Here is a 13,923-nt window from a genome sequence, read left to right as displayed (position 1 = left end):
AAGCCCGTGCGCCACAACTACTGAGCTTGCGCTCTAGAGCCCACGAGCCACAACTACTGAAGCCTGTGCACCTAGAGCCGGTGCTCTGCAACAAGAGGAGCCACCGCAATGAGAAGCTCGCGCACCATAACGAAGAGCAGCCCCCGCTCACCGCAACTAGAGAAAGCCCGCGCGCAGCAACGAAGACCCAACACAGCCAAAAATAAATAAATACACTTATTTAAAAAAAAAAGAGTACTTTATTAAAAAAAAAAAAAAAAAAAGCCAAATGACCAAGCCTTAGTCCAAAAGGGAAAATCCCAACCAATATTCTGCTACAGAAGTCAGTGTGATAGGGAAGAATACTCTGAGGTCACCACACGTGAGTTCCATTACTTACCAAAGACATCTCAACCTGCCAATGCAAGTGCCTTGTTTCTTTATCACAAAAATCAAAAGCGCTGTGGGCCAAGGATGGCTGGTTGGTGGCAAGGTCTTGGGGCTGCCCCTGAGACAAAGGTGCTCAGGCAGCTGCTGAACAGGATGCGTCTCAGTCACCAACACTGTCACTAAACCAAATCGGGTCCACTCGCCCACACACAGTAAAGACAATCTACTGACACCAGGTTGTGGTGAAGGAAAGTGCAACGTTTATTGCAGGCGCCAAACAGGGAGTTCAGATCTTTTGAGCATTAACACTGATCACTAGACAAGTCTAAGTTCACCTCCTGTCTTCTTATGAGAGAGAAAAACAACTAAAGATGTTTGGGTTTATTAGACACACGTCCTGTACCACATTAAAGAGAAAAACTGTGCTATAGGAACAGTTTCTAGAGGTGGTTCATAAGTTTGCCAATCAAAACATGCTGATATAAAGAAAAGTCCAATTACTTGCTTCTTGGTTTTCAGTAAAGATTAAAGTTTTTAAGGGTTAAAAATTGTAATACATGTGTAATTAAACTACTAAAAGCAATAAGGGAAGCATTTCAGTGTGTAAAGAAAGTAGGATATACATTGTCAGTGAGAGAAGGTATAAAGAATGGAAATATCTTTGTTAAGGGAAAAAAGGGAGAATAATTTTGGTTGTTTCTGGATAGGGAAAAAATAATGGACAAACTAATATAGATACAGGAAGTGATGAAAGGTTTGTAGAAAAGGAACCTTAAGGAAAGAGTTTTGCATGGGGTCAAGATTGGCTCACATTAGATTGAATTTAATTAACTAAATGAACTCTGCTATTAAAAGTAAGCTGGTGCAGACTGGAAGTGGTTTTCTCTCTCTGTTAAGAGAGTAAAGTTTTCCTGGAATATTGAGCTGCTTTTGACAACAGGTTGTAAGTTTCCTTCTCTAGATGACTTTGAGTTTTCCAAAGGGCTCCTGAGGCATCTCAGAGAGAAATATTAAACTAATTAAGATTATGTAGTATATTAAATTATATGGAGAAAAATTCTCTGCTGAAGTTGTCACAGAGTATAACTAACCATGACATGTAATACTGTGTGTGGGCAAGAGGACCCAAGTTCAGTTCAGTAACAATTTTTGGCACCCCAGATGGGCTGGAAATCCCATCTGGGTCACCAAAACTTGTTACTGAACTGAATTTGCGTCCACTCACCCGCGCACAGTAAGGCCAATCTACTGACACTGGGTTGCAGTGAAAGAAAGTGCAGCATTTATTGCGGGTGCCAAACAAGAAGTTCAGGTCTTTTGAGCATTAGCTGCCCAGACTCCTTGTTTGGCACCTGCAATAAACGCTGCACTTGTTTTCACCGCAACTGGTGTCAGCAAGTTGGCTTTACTGTGTGCAGGCAAGTGGACCCAAATTTGGTTCAGTAACATTCAGCCTCATCAATAAACAAACAACAAGGAAAATAGGAAAGGGGAGCCATAACAGATTGAAAGGTATTCAAGAGCTATGAAGCAAATGCAGTGTGTGGATACTGATTTAAGTAAGTCAACAGTAAAAAGACAGTTGTGAGCCAATCAGAGAAATCTGGACAGGGATGGAGATTAAGGAAGATGATGATGACGTGGTTGTGCTTTTAAACAGCCCTTTTCTTTTTACAGATACATTTGTGAATGAAAATGATATGACAATTGGAAATGCTTTAAAATAATTCAGTGATGGTGGGAAGATGGGGATGTACAGGTGAAACAAAATTGTGCCTGAAGGTGAGTTATTGGACACGGGCGTTCATTATTCTAGTCTCTCCGTTTTTGTGCGTGTATACTTTTCTGTAAGTTTTTTTTTTTTTTTAAAGCATAGCATTCTTACACAATTAAGTCTAAGTTTATATGTTTTTATTGTGGTAAAATATATATAACATAAAATTTGCCATTTTTTACCATTTGTAAGTGTACAATTCAGTGGCTTAAGTACATTCACAATGTTGTGTAAACATCACCGTTATCTATTTGCAGCACTTTCTCATCTCCCCCAACTGAAACTCTGTCCCTGTTAAACGTACCCTCCATCCATCCGCCTCCCCCAGTCTCTGGCACCCGTCATTCTACTTTTTGACTTTATGAATCTGATGACTCTAGATACTTCATGTAAGTGGAATCATACAGTATTTGTCTTTTTGTGTCTGCCTTTTCCCAGTCAGCATCCTGTTTTGGAGGTCCATCCATATTGTGAGGCATGTGTCAGAACTTCATTCCTTTTCATGGCTGAATAGTAATTCACTGGCTGTACAGACATTCTGCTTATCCATTCATCTGTTGATTGGATTGTTTCCACCACTTGGATTGTTTCCACCTTTTGGTGACTGTGAATAATGCGGCTATGAACACTGGTATACAAATATCTGTTTAAATCCCTGCTTTCTATTCTTTTGGGTAATTTTTATTCTTCTGGATCATATGGTAATTCTATGTTTAACTTTTATTTTTTGCGGTACACGGGCCTCTCACTGTTGTGGCCTCTCCCGCTGCGGAGCACAGCCTCCGAACATGCAGCCTCAGCGTCCATGGCTCACGGGCCCAGCCGCTCCGCGGCATGTGGGATCTTCCCGGACCGGGGCACGAACCCGTGTCCCCTGCATCGGCAGGCGGACTCTCAACCACTGTGCCACCAGGGAAGCCCCTATGTTTAACTTTTTGAGGAACCACCAGCTGCACCATTTTACATTCCCACCAGCAATCCCAAGGGTTGCAATTTCTCCACATCCTCACCAACACTTGTTATTTTGTTTTGTAATAGCCACAGCTAATGGGTGTGAACTGGTATCTCACATCCATTAAAGTGCTTTTGATTTGCATTTCCCTGATCATTAGTGATGCTGAGCATCTTTTCATCTGCTTATTGGCCATTTGCTTATCTTCTGTGGAGAAACGTCTATTCAAGTCCTTTGCCCATTTTTGAATTGTGCTGTCTCTTTGTTGCTGGACGATAATAGGTTTATATTTAATTTGTGTCCAGGAAGGGACGTATAAGTGCTCTCTCTGCTGCCACTGCTCTGACTTTTGAGTCATCTGGAACGGCTGGAGCACTCCACCTGTCCACACGCTAAGTGGCATCCCAACCAAGGCCATCTGCCATTTGCAGCAACTGTCTATGCTCAGAAGCTATATCTGCACATAAATACCTTATAATTTCCTTCCCAAAATTTAAAAGATTTTCAACGGTCTTAATGCAACGTAAGATGAACCATGGCTTGATATATTGGTTTCTATATTCTGACACCCAAAGCCCAACTATAAAATATTTGCCTATATTTGAGAAGGTAGAATTTACCTTTGAGAATACCTAAATAGAAGTCAGAAGGAAGAGAATAATCATCTCTCAGACGTAAGAAAGTACTCCAAGAGATTTTCTAAACAATTATCATAAAATGAGGAGCCCTGGGCACCTGTCTTTATTTTGAATAGCTCTGCCAGCAGTGGGGTTAAGGTGTAGCTCAATCTAGACTCTCACGAGGTCCCTGGTACTCAGTTCATGGGAACTTGGGGTGACCGTGAAAGAGGGAGACAAGTGGACACCTCCCGCCCTTGACTGCATCAAAGGTAAGCTAGTCATTGTTACTCTGCTCTCTCAATTAGCGTCTATTTCAATGAAACTTAAGTGAAATAGCTGAGTTTTAAGGGATGTTTACAACGCATCAGACACCTTGAGATGGCGTCTGGTCAAAGCTGGATGTTCACATTAAATTTGTAAATAGGAGAAGGGCCAATAATAAAACCCATTTTTAGCAGGAAAAAGAAAGATTGTTCCAACTACATGTCAAGAAATTATACCAGGAAGTTAGGAAGAGGAAGAAAACTGGTGTCATCTGTACAGAGAGACAAGAGAATTAAAGGGAAAGGGTTAATGAAACCAAGAGGGGTGACAAACCTCGGGGCCCAGGTGGGAGGGTGTGCCCCCGACACTCAGCCACGCTGAGAGCCCCACAGAGATGGGACAAGGCCAGTCACGGTGGGAGATGCCACGGGGGCTCTGAGAACAACAGGTCTGACAGACAAGAGAGGACAGGAAAGGCCTGAACCACAATTCGTAACCTCAACGTAATAAACATACAGAATTCGCCAAACAGAGAACGCACGTCCTTTCCAAATAAACACAGAACTTTTAAAAATTGACCACATAAGAGGTCGCAATGGAAGTCTCAACAAGTTTTTTAAAACTGTCATCTTTGCCGATCAGAATGTGAGAAATAAATGTGAGAAATAGATAAAATGCTGTTCTTAAAAAGAACAGTCAGTCTTATCTACAAAACAGAAACAGACTCACAGACATAGAGAACAGACTGGTGGTTGCCAAGGGGGTGGGGGTGGGGGTGGGGGATTGATGGAGTGGGAGCTTGGGGTTAGCAGAAGCAAACTATTATATATAGGATGGATAAACAAGGTCCTAACCCTATATAGGGTTACAGTTCCCTGTATAGCACAGGGAACTATATTCAGTATCCTGTGATAAACCATAATGGTAAAGAATATGAAAAAGAATGCGTGTATGTATAATATACGTGTGTGTGTGTGTGTGTGTGTGTGTGTGTGTGTGTGTGTATGTACAACTGAGTCACTTGGCTCTACAGCAGAAATTAACTCAACATTGTAAATCAACTATATTTCAATAAAATAAATTTAAAATAAAAAGGACAGAATTCCTACTGCACAGGAAAGGGAGAAGTGACAGTACAGCTGCACCTGATAACTGGGGCTGGTGCGCAAGGACAAGTGGGTGCGGGGCGGCCCCCACCCCAACTTCAGGTGGAGGAGGGAAGACAAAGCAGGGGGGCAGCGCCACCGTCCTGCCCAATGACTGTGATGGTGACAGGACAGAGGAGAGGGAAGCACAGGGTGAGAGACTGCCCCGCAGCCCCAGAGCCTGGCTAGGGTTCAAGGTCACGACCCCAGAATGTCACCTCACAACAACTGCATCACCAGTGACCCTGGATTGGGGCTGGACCGGGGAAAATGGTGTAGCGGATGTTATTGGGACAAGAGGCAAAATTTGAATTAGATAAAGAGTATTACACCAATGCTAAGTGTCCTGATTTTGGCCATTGTATTCTGGTTATGTAAGATAATGTAATATTCTTTAAAATCACAGACTGAAGTGTTTGGGTATCAAGGCGCATGGTGCCCACAGTTTACCATCAAATGGTTTCGACTGCGAGAGACAGAACAAATAGGGCAAGATGTGAACAACTGGGAGTTCTGAGTAAACCTGGGTGGGCACACAAGGAGCTCTTAGCACTCATCTTGGAATTTTCCTGCAAGTTTAAAATTATATAAAAGTTTTTAATTACCATAAATAAATACAACGAATCATCTAAATCCAGGGTTGTACAGGCACCTGTCTGGCCCAATCTCTTCAAAGTCTCAGTGCCGTAACAGAAACTGTGGGGTAGGGAGGACTGCTATACCTCAGAGACAGAAAAACGTCACTGAATGCAACACAGAAGCATGGCTGGGTGCTGGTTTGGAAAAAAGCGCAGCCGTAAAAGTCACCTTTAGAACATCTGGGGGACATGGGAATACGGACTGGATAGTAGGTGGTATAAGAGAATGACTATCGACCTTGTGAGGTGTGAAAACGGCACTGGCGTCACGTGGGAGACGCAAGCGTAAATATTTAGAGGTGAAGGGTCATGACATCTGTCATTGTCTTTGAAATTGTGCTGTGCGCGTGCACGTGTGTGTTAAACGTGGTAAATGTTGACGGCTCAGACTAGGTGAGGGGAGGGCAGGTGTTCAGTGAACTCTGTGCTCATTAGAGAAATAAAACAAAGGGAACCACCTGCTTGCAGACTCGTTTACCTTCTCAACTTCTCCACCTGATGCCTCCTGGGCACTGAAAACCTAGCCCGACGGACACAGAACGTGGATTCCGCCCCACCCCATCCTGCTTCTCCACACGTCTTCCCATCTCAGGAAACAGCAGCACCCGCCCAGCTGCTCCAGCCAGACGCCCCAGCGTGGTCCCCAATTCCTCTGCCCAGCAGCCCTACATCCAGCACCGCGGGCCCTGGCCAGTCTCAGCAGAGCGGCTGCCGCCTCTGACCAGGGTCTGTGTCTCCACTCCTGCCCACCCCGAACCTCTCCTCCTGGAGTCCAGCCATTTTTGCAGGATGTCAACCAGACCCCACACCGGGATGGAGGTGGTCCATTCACCCTCGACCTGTTAGCCGTTTCCCTCTAGCCCACGGGGTCTCTGTCTTATTCAAGGTGCCCCCAGTGTCTGGGGAAGAAGCCTGGTTAGTGTCGGAACAGACCTGTGGGATGAGATGTGTACTGAAATAATTGAGGAAAATCACTGAAGACTTGTCGTGTATCACATCTTTCAAAATGTTCATGCGAGTAAGAGGGGGAACGTCACTAAGGAAACAGGAAGGACACACGGGTTGAACCACCTACATTCGAATCCCCCCCAAACTGCTACTGACGTCACTTCGGCCTGTTTCTTGATGGGTCTTGTAATCCGACCCAGAAACAATCTACAAATTCAATGTAACTAAATTTCAGAAATATTCAGGAAGCCTAATATACATAAAAATTAATGTCCGTAAGTTTTTAACCTATTTAATCTTTGAGTATAGATAGCGACAGTTAAGTTTTTTTATTGTTGTAAACACCCTCATCATATTCGAATGAATCATATAAATGATAGTTTACCACTATTAGGTACACATAGCCAACCATTAAATCATGTTTTAAATATAAAAGCTTTATTTTATTACAGTAAACCAAGTCCATCGCTAAAAAATAATGTTAGAGTAACCACGTTATAAACAACCATAAATGATCCAATCGGCACAAAGTTGACGCAGGTATTGCTTTAAAAGGCAGTTAAATATACAATGAAAATAAGGAACTTGATGAAATTACGAAACACACAAGATGGAAATGCACGTGGGCACAGAAAAGGGAAACAGAGAGGACAAACTTAGCACTCAGCCCTAGGGGCCTCATTCCAGGCAGCCTGGGGCGCTCGGCTGGCCGCTCCCCCAGGATCTAGATACGGAAGGCTCTTTTTCAAAAGGTTCCACGTTTATAGTGCCAACCTCAGCTCGGTTCTCTAATCAGACCCGTGCTGCCGTCAACGGCAGCGACTACACGACAGCCGGGACCAGCAGCAAAACCAGGCCGCTCTCCACTAAGGCCTCATCCCACGCGCCCTGATCCCCAGAGAAATGAGGCCGGTACCTGGACCCAAGGTTCCCCCAAGGCAGAGCACAGAAGCCAATGCAGGGAATGTTCTCTCATCTGAACCCCCAAGGAGGGGGCAGGTGAGACCCTCACTCACATCCAGCATCCGCTCCCACCGGGAGCCCAGCTGGCTTGCAGGGAATCAATGGCTCCTGGGCCCAGACAGACAGGGTCAAGGTCGAGATGGCCGTCCTAAGGAGCTGAGATGCTCGAGCCCCCGAGCCCCCCCACACCGATCCCCCGGACGCAGCATTTCTCTTCTCTGCCTTCTGAACGTGTTTGAAATCCAGGTTATTTATTTGACATTTAATTGCCTCTTTTTCTTCCTATTTGTGCTTTATCCCTTTCACAACATCTTCTGAGGGGGGAAAAAAAAATCATATCCTACAGGCAGGTCTCTGAAACCCCTTTAAGCCCCCAACAATCCACTGCACAGAGCAGGTGCCTAACTGCCAGCTGACCACCAATCCAGGCTGTGGTTAGTACCTTGGTAAGTGATGAGCAGGGCATTATTCACACTGGACTCAGCATCTGACATTTGGTTCCAGGAAACAAAGGACAGTTTGGGACATCTTAGAGGAAAAAGGATAAATAACAACACTTGATACATTTAGAGGATTCTGAAAATCTCCTGGCCTAGATACTAACCTTTTTAAGAGAATCTCCATGTCTTTCCTGAATATATTTCAGGAACGCTGTGGTCCACTGCAGAGTCGTTGCCTTATCGGTCTCGGCGTTGCAGAACGGGACTAAAAGATTCAACTCATCACAACAAATGCGGATTCTGCGCCTACAGTCAAAACCCAAAGTAATCACATAGAGAAGCTGAAGCAGAACAAAGGAATAAAGCAGGTGTCTGTGTGTCTTGAGGAATCAGCTTGCGGCCTGGCCACTGAGAGCGTAGGAAAGGCAGGCCCTCACCTCGGGGCTCCCCTCTACAGCGGCCAGCCCACCCTCAGCTGCCCACTAAGCCCAGTCGCGCTCCCTGGAAAGTTTCCCGTTTAATTCTCCTGGGCCAGGAGCAAGGACCAGGTCCAAGTCTCTAGACCAAGGATGGACCCAAACCCCCTGAAACTGGAAGCAAAATTGTGTGTGTGTTTCTTCTGGGCAGGACATTCTTTCACTCACCTGCCTGCCAGGTGCCAAGGAAGTCAGAGAAGCTAGGATTCACAGCTTTGATTCTCCAAGGGGCCCCGGTTCATAAAGGACCACAGACTACCAGCCTGTTAATATCCCCAAACCCGGTCTCTTTAGGGATGATTTACATCACAACTGGAGTCTTAGACCATTTTTAACTCTTACGTATTACATTCAGATAATACGGCCCTTGTTTCTATTTCCCCACCTGTACACTCAGAACTTTAGAGCAACTTTGTAAGGTAACAACAACAGCTGGAATTCACTAGATGCTCTGCAACTGCAGGCACTGGGCCAGACACTACATTTCAGCTCGTTTAATTCTTGTGTCCCATCTATGCAGTAGGTGATATCCCTATTTTATAGACGAGAGACTCAGGTGGAGAGGTAAAGAATGTGTAGGAAGTTGTTAAACTAGGAAATGGCCGAGTAAGAATGAAAACTTTTACCGTCAACACATAGTACATATAAGGCTTTTTTTCAGATGGTAGGTATTCAGTAAATGTTTATTAAATAAATATAAACAATGCCCATTATAATTCACGGTGAGCTCAGTGATGCCCATAGCTTGGCGTGTATGTGCGGACACATCCTTAGGAAAGGTATCTAGCTGCCTAACTTTAATATATCCCTTTAAATAAATAAATTTCCACTGCTCAACACTGTAGGTTCAGAGATGAATATCTGTCTTGCTCAATGCTCTATTTCCCGAGCCTAAAACAGAAACTGGTACAAAGTACTCAACAAATGACTGAGTTAGGGAATCACCCCATACCCACAGCTATAACAGAAAAATTAACCACCTTTTCCTTCTACACAGAACAGCACAAATGAAATCCACAGATGAAACAACTTACATAAGCTGCAACTTCCTCCGTCTTCAATATCCTTAAAAGAACCAAGCAAAACTGAGTAACCCAGCGTGCAGGCAGACTCCCTCCCAGGAAGGCTGCCCCGGCCAGCACCTGGGAACTTAGATTTCGGGGGGGCGGTTCCCACCACCATTGGTCACTGGCTTATGCTAAACACCAGCTTTCCTTCTGGGCGTCTGGGACTTGGCCGCGTGCCAGGTAGGGAATATTTCCGCCCCCCTCCCCACGACCAGCCCCCAGTAGGATCCAGGGCCCCGAGACTCTAAGGAGCTTTGCTGTCCAGGAACATGTCACCAGTGCTGGGGGGTGACAGGCAACCTGAGTGGCTCCACTGAGAGGTGTTCTGGGGAGCTGGCGCCTGGGGCCCCTAGACCTCTCCCCACGCGCCTCTGCTGACTTTGCTGGGTTCTTTGTCCAAAATACATCAAAGCCATGAGTCCTCCTAATGAATCATCAAACCTGGGGGTGGTCTTGGGTACCCCCATCCACCTAGCAAAGCAAGGTGACCACTGACTCTTGCCAGCTTTCCCTGCCTCGAACACAGAAATGGCTACACCATTGTTTTCTACAAAAAGGTGCCTGTTACCACCACCGACTGTCGTCAGCTTGGCGTCTAAGACAACTGTATGCCACCGACTCCACGCATTACCTTCTATCTCTTTCCATGCGGTTGTGCCTCTCCCTGCGCTGGGACCGGCCCCGCTGGGGCCCGCTCTGGGTCTGCTCCCCGAAGGTGGCCTGGGACGACTCCACCGACTGCCAAGCACCCTGCGCTGCTGTGGAGCCTTCACCCACATTCTGGAGCTCTCCAAGGGCTCTTCGTTCTATGTTTGTGTCCAACTGACGTATCCTACTCCGATTCCTCTTATTTATTGCTTGTTTACATAGCGCTTCTCCTTTGCAAAAGAAGGAAAAAGTGGTATTTTAATTTTTCTGTTCTTCTAAACTTACCCTCGTGAATGCCAAATATATTTTTTGGTATTTTCGATCCAAGATATAAACATGAATGGGTAAGGAGCACACAGAACCAAACAGGAAGGGCTCCAAAATTCCACAGAAACAGCTGGCGCAAGGCTCTAGGTTTCAAACTATAAAACTGAACATAAACTGAATTAAAACACTCCAGGTATTATGTAATCAATACAGCTTACACAGCAATACAGTCAAAAGTCCCCCTTTTAAATCAACAGGCGTTTTAACTGTCATCTATGAATAAAAAAACCGAGAAGTTGTTTGATTTTTCTGATATTCAGAATGGGGAAAAAAAAAAACAAAAACCTAGAAATATTTTCTCCAAAAGATTTTCTTGATACGCAGTTATCCTAATATGACAACTGATATTCTAACTGCAATGCTCAGAAGAGGACAAAACCTAAGTGGTTTAGGATTAAACATGCCCTCACCTTACAAGTGAGATTCCCCCCCACAAAAGGAGTAATCACATCATAGCTTTGACCTGTGCTACAGAAATGTCAAATTTCTATCAAAGTACAGCAGGCGTCTAATTAGTACCTGCGGTGATATGCATTCCCGAGGTACCGTACAAAGCCAAACCCTCTACAGTGAAAGAATCACTTGACACAAATTTCCGAATGGTGATCACTTTTCAAAAGACATAGAGAGGAATTCACAAGTATTGGTAATACTTTGGTTCTTCAGCTGAATAGTCAGTACAGGGACTATTTTAATACTGACCTTTATACCTTACAAATGTTAACATATACCTCCGTGAGCAATGCCCTAAGAACAATGGAAAATTAACCACTGGCGTGGGAGAAAGAAGGAGAGCTCCAGCCCTACCCTGTCTTTATCAGCTCTTGAAAAGCGGAGTGTAAGCTGTGTTATCGTTGGATAACTCGAAAAAGAATGTTTTCCAGGAAAAACGGATTGAGGGTTAACGTCAGGGGTAAGCAAAGTTTGCCTTCAGAAGTTTCTCTATTTCTAAAACATTCTGTATCACCTTATGGCCTCTTGCTCCCAACTCAATCCTTTGCCCATCTGCAGATCGTCCCCTAAAGCTCTGAGCGGATTTCAGACTCACTCAAGAAGTACGAAATAAGAGAAGAAAAAAAACCCCTAAAAGTGCTGTCAGTAACTTGAAGGTAACGAAAATGTACCTAAGTCTATCATTTTTCTGTTTAAGGAGGTTACTGTTAAGAAAAAGCAGCCCCTAAACTCAACATTTCCAGGCCAAGTATAATCGTGATGTTCAAAATTCGCAAGGATGTTCAAAGTGAGGTGACTGGGCAGAGGGACGGAAGGATCCCTAAGATGCAAGCAGGCTTCCGAGATCGTTTCATTGGTTTATAAACCACCTCTCTCCCCTCTCCCACCCATGGCCAAAAAAAAAAAAAAAAAAAAAAAAAAAAGGGGAGGCAAAGACATGAGGCAGGAGGAGAAAGCACCCGCCAGCCTCTGTTTTATCGCTTACCTTCAACTTTGATCCAAACCTGCTCAGGCAAAGCTTTGTTTCTACTACCCAAAGTCTGTTTAGTGGATTCAATTTCTTGCTGATAACAGAAAGAAAATGCTCTTGGCAACCCAACATCCTGATGCTTGGTAGCTTCAAGTACAGAACATGAGTTACTAGAACTCTGGAAAAAAAGGAAGCAACAGGAACTTTATCAACAGGTGACAATCTCCTCTCTACGTACAAATAAAATGCACTTTAATAGAAGTAACGTCAAAGGTATTCACGTGAACTTGAAGAACTTCAGGTGCACTAAGAATTTTTAAATATCCCCGAACCACATAAATACTCTCGATTTTAAAAAGTTATTGAGCTCAATGAAAGAAAAAAAAAAGTCCTTGGGACGTAACTAAAATACAATCTATCCATTTAATACAAAAGAGCAAAGCTTCGCAAATCATATTCCCTACCTGTGTTTGTGAAAGATTAGAATTTCCACTAGTAGAGCAACTATTTGCAGTAAACAGAGGGTATGTAAATTGCAGAGCAGTAGTTGCAGCAGCAGTTTTATTTTTCACTAATGTTGTACATTTGTTTTGTTGCTGATGAAGAGGAACATTCATTAATTCGGACGGATGGCGAATAAGAGTTACCAAACTGCCAAGACAAAAGAAACCCAGAAACACATGAAGCGTATGTGGCAGGTAAGTTTCCTGAAACACCACAATCACTAACTATCACACTCTAATGGCTAACATCTGATTTTCTAGATAGGAACTTGAACCTGTTACCATGAATGCCCCCCATCATGGAAATCTCTACAAACAATTATCAGCTAGTGTTGTAGGGGACAAGTTCAAACTTTCTTCCTCACATTGGAAGGTGTGCCTGTGTGTCATCTTTTAGTTACACCTCCTTTCCCATCACACTTCTGACACCAATCTCTGTTTTTTTGGCCATCCTCCAAAATCTGATGACTATGGGCAAAATGGGGAAAACTACAGGGTGGGGACAGACAGGAAGCTGAGGAGACACCCTAGCAGACAGGCTACTCCTCTCAGATAGCTGTTGCTGCAAGATCACTTATGGGCTGGCAGTCTGGCTGAAGGATGAAGCTGCATTTTACACTCAAAACCTCACAACATGACATCTTTCCTCCCAGGGGATGCATCTGTGCAAGATGAGGTCAGTCTCAACCTGAGTCAACAGAGGGGCAAGCAGAGGTCTCTCCTGACATTTAGGTGAGTGATTTGGGGACAAAACCTTTGTTCCTCAGGAACATGTGTTCACTTAACTCATCTCTCTTCCACATGCAGACGCAGAGTGCACACCGCAAAGGTAATGCTGCAGGCTGTGTACTTAATATCTGCTTGCTGTGCTTGCACAGAGCACACAAACTTTCAGCTCAGCCTCCATACCCACTGAGGTCTGCTCCCTGTTAAGATGCAAGCTGCAGTGAGGCCGCTGGCCTCTGCAGAGAACCCTGGTCTACATCCAGACCGAGGCTGGTGCTTCTCTGCAGAGGACCCTGGTCTACACCCGGACCCAGGCTAGTGCCTCCCTGCAGAGGACCCTGGTTACACCCGGATCCACGCTGGTGGCCTCTGCAGAGGACCCTGGTCTATACCCGGACCCAGCCTGGGGCTTCTCTGCACAGAACCCTGGTTTACACCCGGACCCAGGCTGGTGCCTCTCTGCAGAGGACCCTAGCTACACCCGGCCCGCTCCCTGGGGAATGCACCCACTTGTTGAGCGCCATGCCGGGCTCGGGGGGATCCGCGCCGCGCGGGGCTGGCGGGGGCTCGGCTGGGATGCTGTTGAAGCGGTCCTCCAGGCGGACGCGCACGGCCGACTTGGCCCGCGCCTCGGACGCGC

At 45.1% G+C, this 13,923-nt stretch overlaps 1 protein-coding gene across 1 annotated transcript in view; it reads right to left on the bottom strand.

Annotated features, from left to right (window-relative positions):
* Positions 1–13,917, bottom strand: part of TCFL5 (transcription factor like 5) — a 17,258-nt gene extending 3,341 nt beyond the window's left edge. The window contains 5 exon segments of the mRNA XM_007472316.1: positions 8,278–8,419; positions 10,288–10,534; positions 12,070–12,232; positions 12,519–12,705; positions 13,794–13,917. Coding sequence (XP_007472378.1) covers positions 8,278–8,419; positions 10,288–10,534; positions 12,070–12,232; positions 12,519–12,705; positions 13,794–13,807 — 753 coding nt within the window. The 5' untranslated portion in view covers positions 13,808–13,917.
* Positions 13,918–13,923: the final 6 nt, after the last annotated feature.

Source organism: Lipotes vexillifer, unplaced genomic scaffold, assembly GCF_000442215.2.
Source record: "Lipotes vexillifer unplaced genomic scaffold, Lipotes_vexillifer_v1.1 scaffold1798, whole genome shotgun sequence".
Lineage (NCBI taxonomy): Eukaryota > Metazoa > Chordata > Mammalia > Artiodactyla > Lipotidae > Lipotes > Lipotes vexillifer.
This window is presented reverse-complemented; position numbering and strand designations above follow the sequence as displayed.